This window comes from Kogia breviceps, chromosome 15 (assembly GCF_026419965.1).
Source record: "Kogia breviceps isolate mKogBre1 chromosome 15, mKogBre1 haplotype 1, whole genome shotgun sequence".
In the NCBI taxonomy this organism is placed as follows: Eukaryota; Metazoa; Chordata; class Mammalia; order Artiodactyla; family Physeteridae; genus Kogia; species Kogia breviceps.
Genome location: NC_081324.1, coordinates 32,218,055 through 32,233,136, shown reverse-complemented (window position 1 = coordinate 32,233,136; position 15,082 = coordinate 32,218,055). Strand labels below are relative to the sequence as shown.

At 33.8% G+C, this 15,082-nt stretch overlaps 1 protein-coding gene across 1 annotated transcript in view; it reads right to left on the bottom strand.

The window, feature by feature from the left end:
* RIT2 (Ras like without CAAX 2) overlaps positions 1–15,082 on the bottom strand; it is a 595,054-nt gene that overhangs the window by 387,800 nt on the left and 192,172 nt on the right. The window contains 1 exon segment of the mRNA XM_059039643.1: positions 6,752–6,828. Coding sequence (XP_058895626.1) covers positions 6,752–6,828 — 77 coding nt within the window.

The following is a 15,082-nucleotide window of genomic DNA, read 5'->3' as shown; positions in this document are numbered from 1 at the left end:
TCCCAGGGATCGAACCCATGTCCCCTGCATTGGCAGGTGGATTCTCAACCACTGCACCACCAGGGAAGCCCAGAAACCCATTTCTTCTGAAATTTTGGTTCTAAAAGTTGTAAACTGAATAAAAACAGTAACTAGCATATCATATCTACTCTAATATCAAATAGACTGAGAAAGAAATCCTGAGAATCTCCCCTGTTATGAGAAACTTTAATAAAATTATAGAACTTTATTCTATTTTTTTTTTTTTTTTTTGCATTTGCTTTGGTGATTAAGAATTGTTTTGGTTTGATTTCTGATTTATGGTCTTATTTTGTATAGTATTTGCTTTCCTGGCTTGTATATTTAAATCACAATTTGTTTTATATTCATGTTTTAGATCCACCTTATTGGAGAAGGAGTCTAGTAGTTTGTAGTTTGGATGACTATATGAGTTATCATACAAACAGAGCACTTTTTTTTTTTTTTTTTTTTTTTTTTTTGCGGTACACGGGTCTCTTGCTGTTGTGGGCTCTCCTGTTGCAGAGCACAGGCTCCATACACGCAGGTTCAGTGGCCATGGCTCACGGGTCCAGCAGCTCTGCAGCATGTGGGATCTTCCCGGACTGGGGCTCGAACCCGTGTCCCCAGAATCGGCAGGTGGACTCTCAACCACTGAGCCAGCAGGGAAGCCCTAAACAGCACTTTTGAGAGAAAAGCAGTGCTAAAACAAACAAAAAAATTAACAAACATTAATTGAGCTATACCAGCTACTATAGGGAACAAAATTTGCCACTTCAAAATATTTCTGTGGCATGCAGATTATTTCTAGCTGAAAGTAATCAAGGCCTAAAAGACTCAGGAATAAATTTTGACCTTCTCCCTAACTGCCTAAAGAATGTAGATACAGGACTTATTCCAGGAAGTGAGCTATCACCATAGAAAACTATAGTGTGAACTAGGTGTGGTAGACAGTGAAGGGAATAGTAAAGTTTGTTAGAATTCTTCTCTGTGTCCCACTCTCTGCAGGGCCCAGAAAACATTAGTTTACAACATTCATTTTTTCATCTCCATTTAAATTGCCTTTCTCCCTTCGAAGTCCCAACCACTACCCACAACATCCTCTTCTGCCTTTAACTGAAGATGGTATTTAATGTAAGAATTTCAGCTATTTTGGTGAGTTACTCAGTTTTTCTGGGTCTCTTCCATGTACACATGTTATTAAACTTTTGTTTGATTTTCTCTTGTTAATCTGTCTCATATCAATTTAAGTCTTACACCAGCTAGAAGAGCATAGAAGGGTAAAGGAAAAATCTCTTCTTCTCTTACAGTACCAACTAGGAATGCCCTTAGAAAATCAGGATTCCTGTCCACCTTATTTGCAGTAATGTTAATAGTAAATTGTTTTCAAGTGTCTCAGACCAACACAGTGGGCCACCATAACATTTGTCCATTTTCCCAAGATAAAAATCTATGATCAAGCTATATCAATTCAGGATATAATTCTGGATGCAATCCTGCTCTCTCTTCTCATATTTAGAGCTGGATTGACCTTTGTTGATTATCTTAATGCCAATACTGATAATATTAGTTTGCCCTTAAATCTTTGGCTATATTTTTAAATTTTTAAACATTTTCTTTCAGTTTTTCTTTAATAATTTCTGACTATATGGCAAGACCTTAAGATAAAAACTTATTTCTAGAGTTAAAGTAGTTTCTTAAAATATGTCTTACTTCTAGAGGGATTAGGTGATACCTGCATGATAATATATGAGAGACACATAAAAGGAATATACATGTTAAGATTATAGTAATGTAACTGAGCAGGACCCTATGGGGCCTTCCTGGGAAAGGTCCTTCCCCCATATCCTCTGCTTTAGCTCTGTTTTGAATTTCATAGGTAAAAGTATTTGATGCACATTCCTGAGTTGTTTTACAGATGTGACCCCCCCCCCCAACAAATGGAAGATGTTAACTACTTGAAGACCATGAGCACATAGCCCCAGGCCTCCTGGAGCCTAAGTACTGATAATGTTAACCCCTGTGACACTGCCCTGTTACCTCACCATTAGCCAATCAGAGAATTATGCATGGGCTGATAACACACCTTGGGACACCCCCTCCTCATCTGGCTTTTAAAAATGCTTTGCTGAAAGCCTTTGGGGAGCTGGGGTTTTTAGAGCATCAGCCACCTGTATCTTAGCATGGCCCTACAATAAATCTTTCTCTGCTCCAAACTCTAATGTTTCAGTTTGTTTGGCCTCACTGTGCATTGGGCACAGAAACTTGTGCTAAGAGTAATAGGAAACCTGTATTAGAGTCTGGTGTTGTGTAGGCAGCAGTGAGAAGGACACTGATGGGATTATTAGAAAAACAGCAGAAATCTCTAGACTTCCTTCATACCAGATTGGTTAAAGGACTTGTGTTGACTTCAGAGTTGGTTAAGAGCTAAACTAAATAGCAGATTTAAATTACGTTTCATATTGCTCCAAAATGTCTTAATCCAAGCAGTTGTCAGGTGTTGGGGGCCATGCCTAGGTTTAGGAAGTTTCAGTGAGTGGATATATTAGTACATCAAAAAAGTAGAATCTAGAGTACTTGAATTATTTTTATTATTTCTAATAAGGCTGAGGATGATTAAATACATTTGTAATTAAATTGAATTTATTATATTTATTTTGTTAAAGTTTCACTTAAATACACTTACAAATTATTTTTTCAAAACCTTTCTTCTTTTTTTATTTAGATTTTATATATATATAGATAGATAGATAGATAGATAGATAGATAGATAGATAGATAGATAGATAGATAGATAATATATATTGATATATACTTTTTTTTGTATTTAGTCCAGGACAAAAGATAACTTAGGTATCAGAGGTAACCCATGGCCACAATTTGCATACTTCTACCATACTCCTTATCACAATTGGTACAAGTTTTAATTTTGTGTTCTCCCACTGTCCCAAACGTTAAGCACTTTGAGAACGGAGGCTCAATTTTGTTGTATTATGCATTTCCTTGACTTAGGATAGTACTTGGTACACACTAAGGGATTCCATTAGAGACGTGAAATAAGAAAGAGCTTGAATGAGAGTGTAGATGGATTCTAGTCACTGCTGGCTTGCTGTGTGACCTGAGATACAGTTATGTAACCTACATGAACCTTAAGCTTTCCATTTATAAAAATGAGTAATATAACTTTTTTGGAAGCATAGATTCTGAAACCAATAGATGGAAATTATAGAGGAAAATTTCAGGTCATTGCAATAAAACTTTCTAATAATTAATGCTTTCTAAAAGCTCTACTTGTCTGCTTCCAGAAACACAGTTCCTAATCAACAGAAGTGGTCAAACATAGGCTTAATAAGTATTTGGTGAGAGCATTAAACATTTTTTAAAAATTGAAACACTAGAAGAATGGTTAGGGTAAAATCCTTTTCAACCAGAGATTTGGTGATGGCCAGCCTTTCTTCCATGGGATTATTGTATCACTGCAATGAGGGACTTGACCTAAGTATCAATATTGCCTTAAAAATGCATTAAATTTGTACAATTTTTTATTTTGAGAGACAGTGTGATACCACATTCACATAACTTCTATTACACTATATTTTAAAATTTGTACTATTTTATTGGTAGTTGTTAATCTCTTACTGTGTCTAAATTATAAATTAAAGTTTATCATAGGTAAAAAATTAAATAAATTCTTTTTAAAAAAATTGCCTCTAAGAGGACAGTCACTTCATTTCTGTACAACATTTTACTCAAATTCTAGGAGGTAACAGTAATAGTAATTTTCCTATCTACTTCCTGGATTTGTTGTAAGGATAAAATTTCAATGAATGTTGAATAGTAATAGCACCAAAAGAAAACAAGGCAATATCATTTAAAGTATTTTAATGGTGTTCTCTCCTATCCCCTAGAGGGAAATAAGCTTTGTTAAATCTACTATATAGACTACCTCTTGCATGTGGGTGTTTAGTAATGGTTTGGAAGCCAAGTCACCATTTTTAAGTTTGATATATTCCTGATTAGGTTTGGCTGCAGTTGAAACTAGGTTAGAAAAATATTTAATGGTATACAAGTGTAATAATTTTATTTTTTTAATTGTGTATTTGAAAGTTTCTTATTGTTTCCAGAGCTTATAATCTTAGAGTTAGAAAGTGTTACAACATGCAGGTAGCTAGATATGAGCAGAGAAAGGGGTGCATGGGCCAGATGGTAGGAAAGGGTGATAAATGTCCTGAAGGCAGACAAAGAAAGGTGGGAAAAGGTAGGAATCTCCAGGGTCCAAAGGTAACCTGCTGTTTTTATGCTCTCATTACAATAAAATTAGCCTTGCAGATAAGATGTACCCATCATGTACGAAACTCATGACACTTCTGATCAAAGCTAAATAAGGACAAAAATCCTTCCATTCCTTGGGGAGGTGGCACTGGGATAAAAATCAGGGAATACAACCCCAAACCCCTCCCTCCCCAATGAATATTCCATCCCTTCTTTTGTACACCTCACATAACAGGCTTGCCAAAGACACTCAGGGAAGCTATTCAACTGAAACTGCCTGATCTCATCTCAAGAGTGTACTATCACTTAAATTCTCACTTTGCTTTCTTAACCTTCCTGTCTTGTCTCAGAATTCTTTCTGTGACAAGACTAGAACATTTCACCCGGAATAAAAGCACTTGAGTATGTATATGCAGATTTATCTCTTAACATTCACTACTTCACCCACAAATGGGTAGTATTCTTCATCTCTAGCCATATCAACTCATAAATGATCCTTTAATATGCCATATCAATCAGCTATTGTCATAATAATGCTGTGTAACAAACCACTTCAAATTCAGGGGCTTGAAGCAACTAGTGTTGATTTTTCTAGTTCACAAGTCTGTGAGGTTGATGGAGCAGATCTGCTTCAGGCTGTGAGTCATCTGGGTTTTGCTCCAATCTTTGAGTTGGATTTAGGACTGCTTCTCATACTTCCTCATTCTTCTGGCACCAAGAGGTACCTGCCGCATGCTCTTCTCTTTGGGAATTAGCAGAAGCACCATTAGTGCCTCTTAAGACCGTGGCCCAGAACTAACAAGTTGACTCATTTGCTTAAATTTCATTGATCTAAGCAGTGACATGGCCAAGCCTACTCCTGTGGGGAGGAGAAACATCCCAGTATTCGTGATTGTATTAACACCAAAAGTGTACATTCTCTTGGATAAGACAGGTTTTTTTGTTTTCCAAATAATTGAAATATTTTTTATTTTAAATATTCACAATCACTTCAACAGTTTTTTCCCTCATATCCAAATGTCTCTGGAAACAAATGATTTTGTTAATATATGGCTTTTAAATAGTCTTAATATATCTCATAAATATAGAGAGACCAGCTCTTTCCAGTGGCTTGTATAGTACCAATATTACAATTAATGCAGCTACTTTTAAAATAGTTTCATCAAATAGACGAAATAATAAAACATTTTTTAGTAACTTTATTGGAGTATAATTGCTTTACAATGGTGTGTTAGTTTCTGCTTTATAACATAGTGAATCAGCTTTACATTTACGTATATCCCCATATCTCCTCCCTCTTGCGTCTCCCTCCCACACTCCCTATCCCACCCCTCTAGGTGGGCACAAAACACCGAGCTGATCTCCCTGTGCTATGTGGCTGCTTCCCACTAGCTATCTATTTTACATTCCATATTGTATATATGTCCATGTCACTCTCTCACATCATCCCAGCTTACACTTGTCCTCCCCATGTCCTCAAGTCCATTCTCTATGTCTGCATCTTTATTCCTGTCCTGTCTCTAGGTTCTTCATAACCATTTTTTTTTAGATTCCATATATATATATGTTAGCATGTGGTATTTATTTTTCTCTGTCTGACTTACTTCACTTTGTATACCAGACACAGTTGTCACAAAGAAAGAAAACTACAGGCCAATATCACTGATGAATATATTTGCAAAATTCCTCAAAAAATACTAGCAAACAGAATCCAACAGCACATTAAAAGGATTGTACAGCATGATCAAGTGGGGTTTATCCCAGGAACACAAGGATTCTTCAATACACACAAATCAATCAATGTGATACACCATATTAACAAATGGAAGGAGAAAAACCACATGATCATCTCCATAGATGCAGAAAAATCTTTTGACAAAATTCAACACCAATTTATGTTAAAAACCTCCCAGAAAGTAAGCATAGAGGGAACTTTCCTCAACATAATAAAGGCCATATATGACAAACCAGCAGCCAACTTCATTCTCAATGGTGAAAAACTGAAACCATTTCCACTAAGATCAGGAACAAAGCAAGGTTGCCCACTATTATTCAACATAGTTTTGGAAGTTTTAGCCATGCTTTTAAAAAATTGAAAATTTTTGTTTACAAAGGAAAATAACATAATGGAGATATATATTCAACTAAATTTTTCTAATAAAAATTATTACCACATTAGGGTCTAGGACAAGTTTTGTGCAAATCTGAGGGAGAATAATAAACAATTTCATTAATTTTACAATCTCATTGGCAAGATTACATCAATACCTTTACTTTTATATTTAAAAAATTAAGGGAATGTTGAAATATTCTGAGTGAAAAGGAGTCATATTTTTTTGTTAATTCTTATTTAATTCCTGATTGCTATTACAAATTAGCTCTTCTGTTTGAGTAAATTCATCTTCTACTCTGTGGTGAAAGAATTTGAGGTTAAAGCATAAACTGGCCTCAGATATTGAAAAGATCTAAAAAATTTACCTACCTTACCAGCAGTGTCCAAGATATCCCAATAAGTGGACTCATTGTTGATCCTAACCTGGGTCTTATATGCATCTTCTGAAAATAATGAAAAAAAAGTTTACATTTAAATATATTCAACATAAATGTTATGATTAATTTTTAGATTTCATAACAAAGAAGAATTTTTAATCAGGTTACTAATCAAGAGAATCAGATACTGTACTTAATTACAGCACATAGATTACATAGAGTACATAGTATGTAACCCAGAGAAATAGAAGAAAGGAGTTTCTGCTTAAAGTGAAGTCAGGTGGGTTTCTTCTTCAAATCATGAATTCATGATTTGAGGTCCCTTAGTCATGTTAACTAGAGAATAAACCATGGCACAAATGTATCAGTTCTGTCTAATCATGCACTGAAAATTTGCATTTTAACATTATAATCAAAAGTGAAAGGCTAAAAGCTCTTCCTCTAATATCAGAAACAAGACAAGGACATCTGCTTTAACCATTTTTATTTAATATAGTAGTGGAAGTTCTAGCCAGAGCAAAAAGGCAAGAAAAAAAAAGGCATACAAATTGAAAAGGAGTCAAATTATCTCTGTTTGCAGACAATATGGTTTTATATGTAGAAAAATCTAAAGATTCAACAGCACACACACACACACACACACAGAGTTAGAACTTCTATACAAATTCAGCAAAATTGAACAATTCAAAATCAACACACAAAAATCAGTTTTATTTCTATACACTAACAATGAACAATCTGAAAAACAAAGTAAGAAAATGATTTCATTTATAATAGCACCAAAAGTAAATACTTCAGAGCAACTAGATATATAATGAAAGTTTTAGATTATAACTCAGGAATAAAATAAGCATCCCCGAGTCCATGCTGATATAAATAAATAATTGAATACATAAATAATACATACATACATGCAAATTTCAGAGCAAACTTAGCTAAGGAGATAATGTTGTACACTGAAAGCTATAAAACATTTTACTTTGTTTACTTGTTATTAACTTATACAAGTTCATTGTGTATTCTGGACTATAAACAGTTACAAGATATATATTTTGTGAATATTTTCTTCTATTCTGTAGGTGATTTTTTGCTTTATTAATGATAGCCTTTGATGAATAAATGTTCTTTAATTTTATCAAGTCCAATTTATTTGTTTTTCTATTGTTGCTCATGCTTTTGGTATCATAGCTAAGGATCTATTACCAAATTCAAGATCATGAATATTTAACCCTATGTTTTCTTCTAAGACTTTTATAATCTGGCCTTTAGGTCACTGATCCATTTTCAATTAATATTTTTTATAGGTTGTTTGGTAATGGTATAAATTAATTTATTTGTATACAATTCTCTTATTATTCTTTTCATTTCTATAAGTTTGGTAGTAATGTTCCTACTTTAATTTCAGATTTTAGTTATTTGATTGAACTCTTTTTCTTAGTCAACCTAGCTAAAGACTTGTCAATTTTATTCATTGTTTTGAAAAATCAACATTTTCTGTCATTAATTTTCTCTACTGTTTTTTATTCTCTATTTTATTTACCTCTCTTCTAATTATTTATTATTTCTTCTTATTGTTTCCTTCTTTCTACTCATTCTGGGTTTAGTTTGTTCTTTTTCTAGTTCCTTAAGATTTAAAGTTAGTTTGTTAATTTAGGATATTTCTTTTTAATGTATTCATTTAGAGATATAAATTTCCCTTTTAATGCTATTGCTTCATTCCATAAATTTTAGAATGTTGTGTTTTCATGTTCATTAATCTCTAAATATTTTCTAATTTAACATCTGATTTCTTCTTTCACCCTTTGGTTTTTTAATTTCCATATATTTGTAAATATTTCAGTTTTCCTCTCCTTTTGCTACTAGTTTCATTCCATTGTGATTAGAAAAGTTATTTTGTGTGATTTCAATCTTACTTCCAATATATACTTGGAAAGTTAAGGAATGATTCCTGTAAGAAACAGCACCTAAACTGAGTAGGAGTTAGAAAAAAGTAAATAAAAAGGAAAACTGAAATCAGAATCTCAGATGTTATAAAGATGATGGAACAAAAAAAGAATGTAGATAATTTCAGCGTGGCTAAATCTTAGAGTTCAGGAAAGAAAAGTAAAATTTAAGAGATATATTAGACTTGCTTATTAATATATTAAATTGAATCATATTTTTGAGTGAGGTATCTGAAGTCAGACTGGCTGAGTTTAAATCCTGGCTCTACCACTACCAGCTTTCTGATTTTAGGAAATTTACTTGATGTCTCTAAAATATATAGTACTCATTTAAAAATGTTATAATAATATTTGTATTTAACTCATTGAATTGTTCAGTGGATTCAAAGAGATAAAGCATAGAAGGCATCCAGTATAGTGCCTTGTGTATAGTAAATGTTTAATAAGGGTTAAGTATGATTACTGTTTTTAAGAAATTTGGACTCTATTGTAATGTTATTTGGGGATACTAACTCTGGCTGAAATGTGGTAAATGAATTTTAAGGTGGAAAACTAGAAAGATTAAGTTGATATATAATAATCTAGGTGAGAAATATTGATGGCCTATACTATGATAATGGCAGTAGGTTGGAGGAAAACTTATAGATTTGCAAAATGTTTAGAGGTTGAACTTATGGCATTTAGTGATATATGGAGAACAAGGAAGGAGGATGATGCAAGAGAAGCTCTCAGATTCCTGGCATTTGCAGATGGACAGATAGTTATAACATTTATTGAGAAGAGAAAGAAAGGAGGAGAACCACAAGTTCAATTTGGGAAAAGTTAACTTTGCCATGTCTGTGTTTCACTCAAGTGAAAAGAGTGAATATTTTGGTCTGAAGCTCTGTGGAGAGATCTGAGAGTCCTATTTCATTACGTTTTTTATTTCCTCATTCATGACAATCCCATCCTATGTATTTCAGCCTGTTCAAATACCTACAGTGAGTACACCATCATTTGTGAAACATGGTTGAAACTTCTGAGCCTGAAACACAAATTATTGGAGTATGGCTGCAATCTCTGTTTTGTTTTATCCACCATCTATGTTATAATAAGTTAAGAACAAACAGCACCACTCCACTACAAAAGCATTTAGAACAGCATTGAATATTGGCACATTATTCATATTGTTGATTTTGAACCACAAATAAAAAATTAATTACTTTCAGAATCTTTTGGTGTAGAAAGTAATAATAACAAAACACAGGATGCACGTTTTCAATGCATAGTAGAAAAATTCAATTCTACTATTCTATTCAATTCAATTCCACCAAATTCAATTTTTTTCTGGCTGTTGGAGATATGGAGACACATGCACACACACAGACACACACACACAATAATCATGATCTCCACTCTAAAGGAACTTATACAGTCATGGTGGAAGACACATACATGCAATGGGATGTTAAAGTCCAAAAATTTATAGGACATATAGCCTACCTTCAAGGAAATTTATTCCTTATGACTATGCTCGAGAAAAATGAAGTTGTGGGAAGTAAAAACTGCAGAGAAGTTAAACTACTGTGGTTTTAGCAATTACCAGCTTTAGGAGAGGAAGAAAATTTCCACTACCCTTCCAGGTTCTTTTGGCTGGACTACAAATTAAATTGATATGAGCTAGATTAGCTTGAAACAATCAGACAGAGGTTTAATAATATGTATACATAGGAGAGACTCAGAAAAACTGAATAATTCACCCAAGTAGCTGAAACCCTCAACTTAAATACAGGTACAAACAAAAGAGGATGTTTGAGGTAGTGGTTTGGGACTTCAATGTGGAGGAAGGCTACTTGCATGGAGATGGAAAAGGAAATGTTTGAAAACAAATATTTTCTGGGACATGCAGAGACAATGGAACATGGAGAGGAATTTTAACAAACTGACTTTGCTAGGTTTCACCGTCTCAAGTATGCCTAGTTCATACTATAGTTAGCTATGATAGTTGCTTCCTTCTTGGAATATGTTATTTATTTACATTCTTTTAGGCAGTTGGGGGAAAGTCAAAATTTCTTCCTGCGTGTTTTGGGCTTTGACTCTTGTCAGCTCAAAATACTCCTTCTGCCAAACAGACATTTTGGAGTAGAAGCTTTTGCTTCCCTACACACCAATTCTAACAGCATTCAGTGTACAAGCAACTACACAATTTCTATTTTTTCATTCTTTGGTTCTTCGTGCTTTTACTGATCTTTCTCTCAGAAAAGAGAAATCTTGTGGAATTGATTGCAATTTATTTTGAAGATGCATAGGGTTGTTTTTCAGTTTCATGGGGAAATAAAAATAGTTACTCTGAAAAGTGCTCTGCGACCTGAGGATCACATGTGAATCTTCAGATTTCATATTTGTTTATTTAAATTCAAAGGTCCCCAAAAGATCCTGCTGAGACCAGTATAGTACAAGCTATGTCAATACATAGGAATTCTATAAGGATCAACAAAAGTAACACATATGATGGTGCTTTAAAAAAAAAGAAATCACAATTCAAACTCAAGGAATATTATATTGTAAGTTTAAAAAAAATTTCAACATAACCATGAAATTATATTAAAACAAAATCACTTTTGCTATTTATATTTACCCATGAGGGAATGCTTTCTTCCCAACAAGTAAATCATAGAGCGTTTGGTAGGTTATGTCTGCAATAATCGTAAAAATATAAAGTTTTTAATTAATTAAAAAACCTTAAGGTGTTCTGGATGATTTGCCCAGAATAATTGATTTAATGCCTTTACAGAGCAAACATATGTATTTTAATAACTTTAAAATATTTTAGTTGTAAATATGAAATTGGGGTAATTTAAAACTACAATATGTAACTGAGAGAAAATATTAGAAGGTTATTGTTTAATTTTCACTAAAAGACTTTTTTAAAATCTTAAGATAGTGGAATACTTTTATATGGTTTACCTAAAATCTGAAATGTAGTAAATTGAAGATATAATTCTATAACTCTGAGATAGTATACACCTGTAAGATATTAATCATTGACCCAATTTAAAAACAGAAAAATGGTTACAAAAACAAAGGTTCAAATAGTCTCTTTATAAGAACTTTCTCAATGAATTACTTAAATAACTTATCTTAATTGTGTGTGTGTGTGTGTGTGTGTGTGTGTGTGTGTGTGTGTGTGTGTGTGTGTAAAGCAGAAGCATTTTGGAATATATTGTACTGGACACTTTCTCTTGAACAAGAAGTTAAATCATGGATGAATCAGCACTGATGTAATGAATCAGCACTGATGCAAATGTAATGAATCAGAGTATTTATCAATAATCACATCACTTGAGTGTGTCATCTGTGTTGCACACTCACCTAAGAACAGAATCTACAATGTTGAAAAAGACAGATTTGGTTTCTACCCACATAGAGTTTATAATCTCTTTGTGGGGGAATATATAAAAACAAGCAGGCAATTACACAGTATTTTAATGTGTTACATTAGAAGCATTTGAAAAGTAATTAGGTAGATAGCAGAAGACACCCAGAGGAGCTGTAGTTCAGCTAAGGTCAGTCTTCAAAGTGAGAAGATAGAAAACAAAGTTTGGAAGGAGGAAGATTGTGAGAGACAGGAAAAATGAAAGGAAGTTGCTTGTATTCTGGTATAGTCCCTTCTCTTGAACCTAAACAGTTAGTGAAATTTTATATACGTTTTTGGGTATATATCCTTGTTGGGTGTAAAAAAAGTTTTGAAAACTAGTGGAAATTAGCCTCTAAGATGACTCAGCGTGAAGAAGAACAACCCTTCTCAACATGGAAACAATATCTGAAGAAAGAGGTGCCATTATAAAATAAATCCTGGGGAATTCACAGTATTTATAAGGCAGAGTTTTGATTTTTTTTTTCCCATGCTGTAAAGTTGAGAATTTAGTCAATTTTATTTAGGTCTGTGAGGGGAAAGTGCTCCCTGAAGATATCTGAGGTATACAGCAATTGGAATTTTTCCCCTAGACATATAAGCAGATTCTAATGAGGAAGTTTATACTAACAAGCATTTCTCTGCTATCCCTAGGGAGAAGATAAATGTCACTGTTCTGGGAAGTCTGACCCTAAGATGGTCAACCATATGCATTCTGAATGGTCTACAAGCAGATTTTCCAGTGAATGACACTGCCTTGCATTTCAGGAAGCCTTGCCACATATGTCACACCCAATGAGGTGGTGCAAGCTGGAGTGTTTCTTTTGGAACTGCAGGAAATCATCTGGAGATTTTTACTTGCTGAGAACCTCTACTGGAAGATGTCATTCCAAACAATGGCTTCTTGGAGTAAGGCTAAGCTGATAGTAAAGGTTTTTGACAAAAAATAATAGCCACCTTCTAGGGAGTAGACCTGGGCAAGAGTTTGCTGAGATAGCAGTCAAAGTACATCTACAGAAAATACTTCAGGGCATCCTTTCAATCTTAGGGCCTTTAACCTTTTCCTTTCAGCCTGAGAAGATAGAGGAATCCATGGAAAGCCTGATTGCCTGGCTCTCTTTTGCCAAATAGATATGAGAAGCAGTAAGACTAGGCTACAGGTACTGATACTGAATGTCTCAAGTCATTTCGCTCTGCCTCACTTATTGTTGTTTTGGGATAAGTAGAAGAAGACACAGATATCCTCTGCTCCATGGCTTCTTCAGCAAAGAAAGATGGCATATCTTGTTCTACCTTTCATGTCCCCATTCACCATACCCATGATAAATGGTTTCATGATCCTAAGGCCATGATCTGTACAATGGTTGCCTTCCAGAGCTTTTGTAAGATTGAATGAGTTTAAATACAGATCTCTTCAGAGAAGTAGAAAGACATGTTATGGTCAGGGCAATCATGGGAGTCCCAGAATCCTACTGGCTCTTCACCCTCACTCAGTGGACACCTCCTAAAGGACTCCAAAGAAACTCTGGAACCCATAGATACAATATGAGAATATCTAGTGACAGAGGATTGATTTATACCAAAACAAGTGTTTATTGGAAGATGGAATAGATGTACTTTTCCCTATGCCTCGCGCTACATACAATATAAAACCATGGACATTATATGTGAAACAAGAGTAAGAAGATTCTGAAAGACAGAAAGAGGCAGACTTGCTAAGAACTTCAGGAGGCTTATTCAGATAGCAAATAAGTGCATAAAACATGTTCAACGTTATTAGCCTTAAGTAAGTGCAAATTAAACCCACAATGAGCTATCACTATATATGTATCAAAATGGTTAAAAATTAAAAAAAAAACAGTGACAATACAATGCTGGTATTATGCAGAAAAATGGGATCACTCACACATTGCTGGTGGGTACATAAAATGATATTGCCACTCTGGAAAACAGTTTGGTATTTTCTTTTAAAATATATATATATATATGTGTGTGTGTGTGTGTGTGTGTGTGTGTATGTACACATACACACACACATATATATGTATATGTAGGATATATATATCATATATCCTACATGTAATATATAAAGCAGCAGTTGCACTCTTGGCCATTTATTGCAGATAAATGAAGACTTATGTTCACACAAAAACACACTAAAAATGTTTCCAAATTGTTTATAGTAGCTTTATTCATAATAGCTAAAAACAGGAACCATCCCAAATATCCTTCAATGATTGTGCAACCTGTGGTACAATCATATCATGGAATACCACTCAACAACAACAATAAAAAAAAAAAAGGAGTGTTGAAACATGCAACAGCCTGGATGAACTCCATAAAATTATGCTAACTCAAACCAGGTAATCACAAAAGGTTACATAATATATGATTCCATTTATAAAATATTCTTCAAATGACATAATTACAGATATGATTAATAGCTTAATAGTCACCAAGTATTATAGAAGAAGTGGTCCATGGCTTTAAAAGGCAACATGCCCCTCACCTCACCGCAATAAAGATGTTAAAAAAAAAAAAAAAGGAAGAGTGGCTCACTTTTATCCACGGCATCACTCAAATACTTTCCCAGAATGCCACTCATTTGCTAAAGAATTACTTCATATCTTTACTTAGTTAAGAATTTTTCAAGTACCTCACAGGATAGACTGCTAAACTATTTACACCTTTGTGGAAAATTTATATAACATTTTCCTTTCACAGTTGGTCTCTCAAAATATATTCTTCCCTATGTCATCCATACTAGATGTAATTAAGGAATTACTCTTATCTTGATTTATATATATTAAACTTTAATTATATGTTTAAATCTCCTGAGAATAAAACGTGTTCTCTCAAAGTTCTCCCAAAATAAATAAATAAATAATAAGGCAACATGAAGTATCCTTATGGCGATGGAAATGTTTTGTATCTTGACTGTATCAATATCAATATCCTGGTTGTGATAATGTACAGTAGTTTGCAA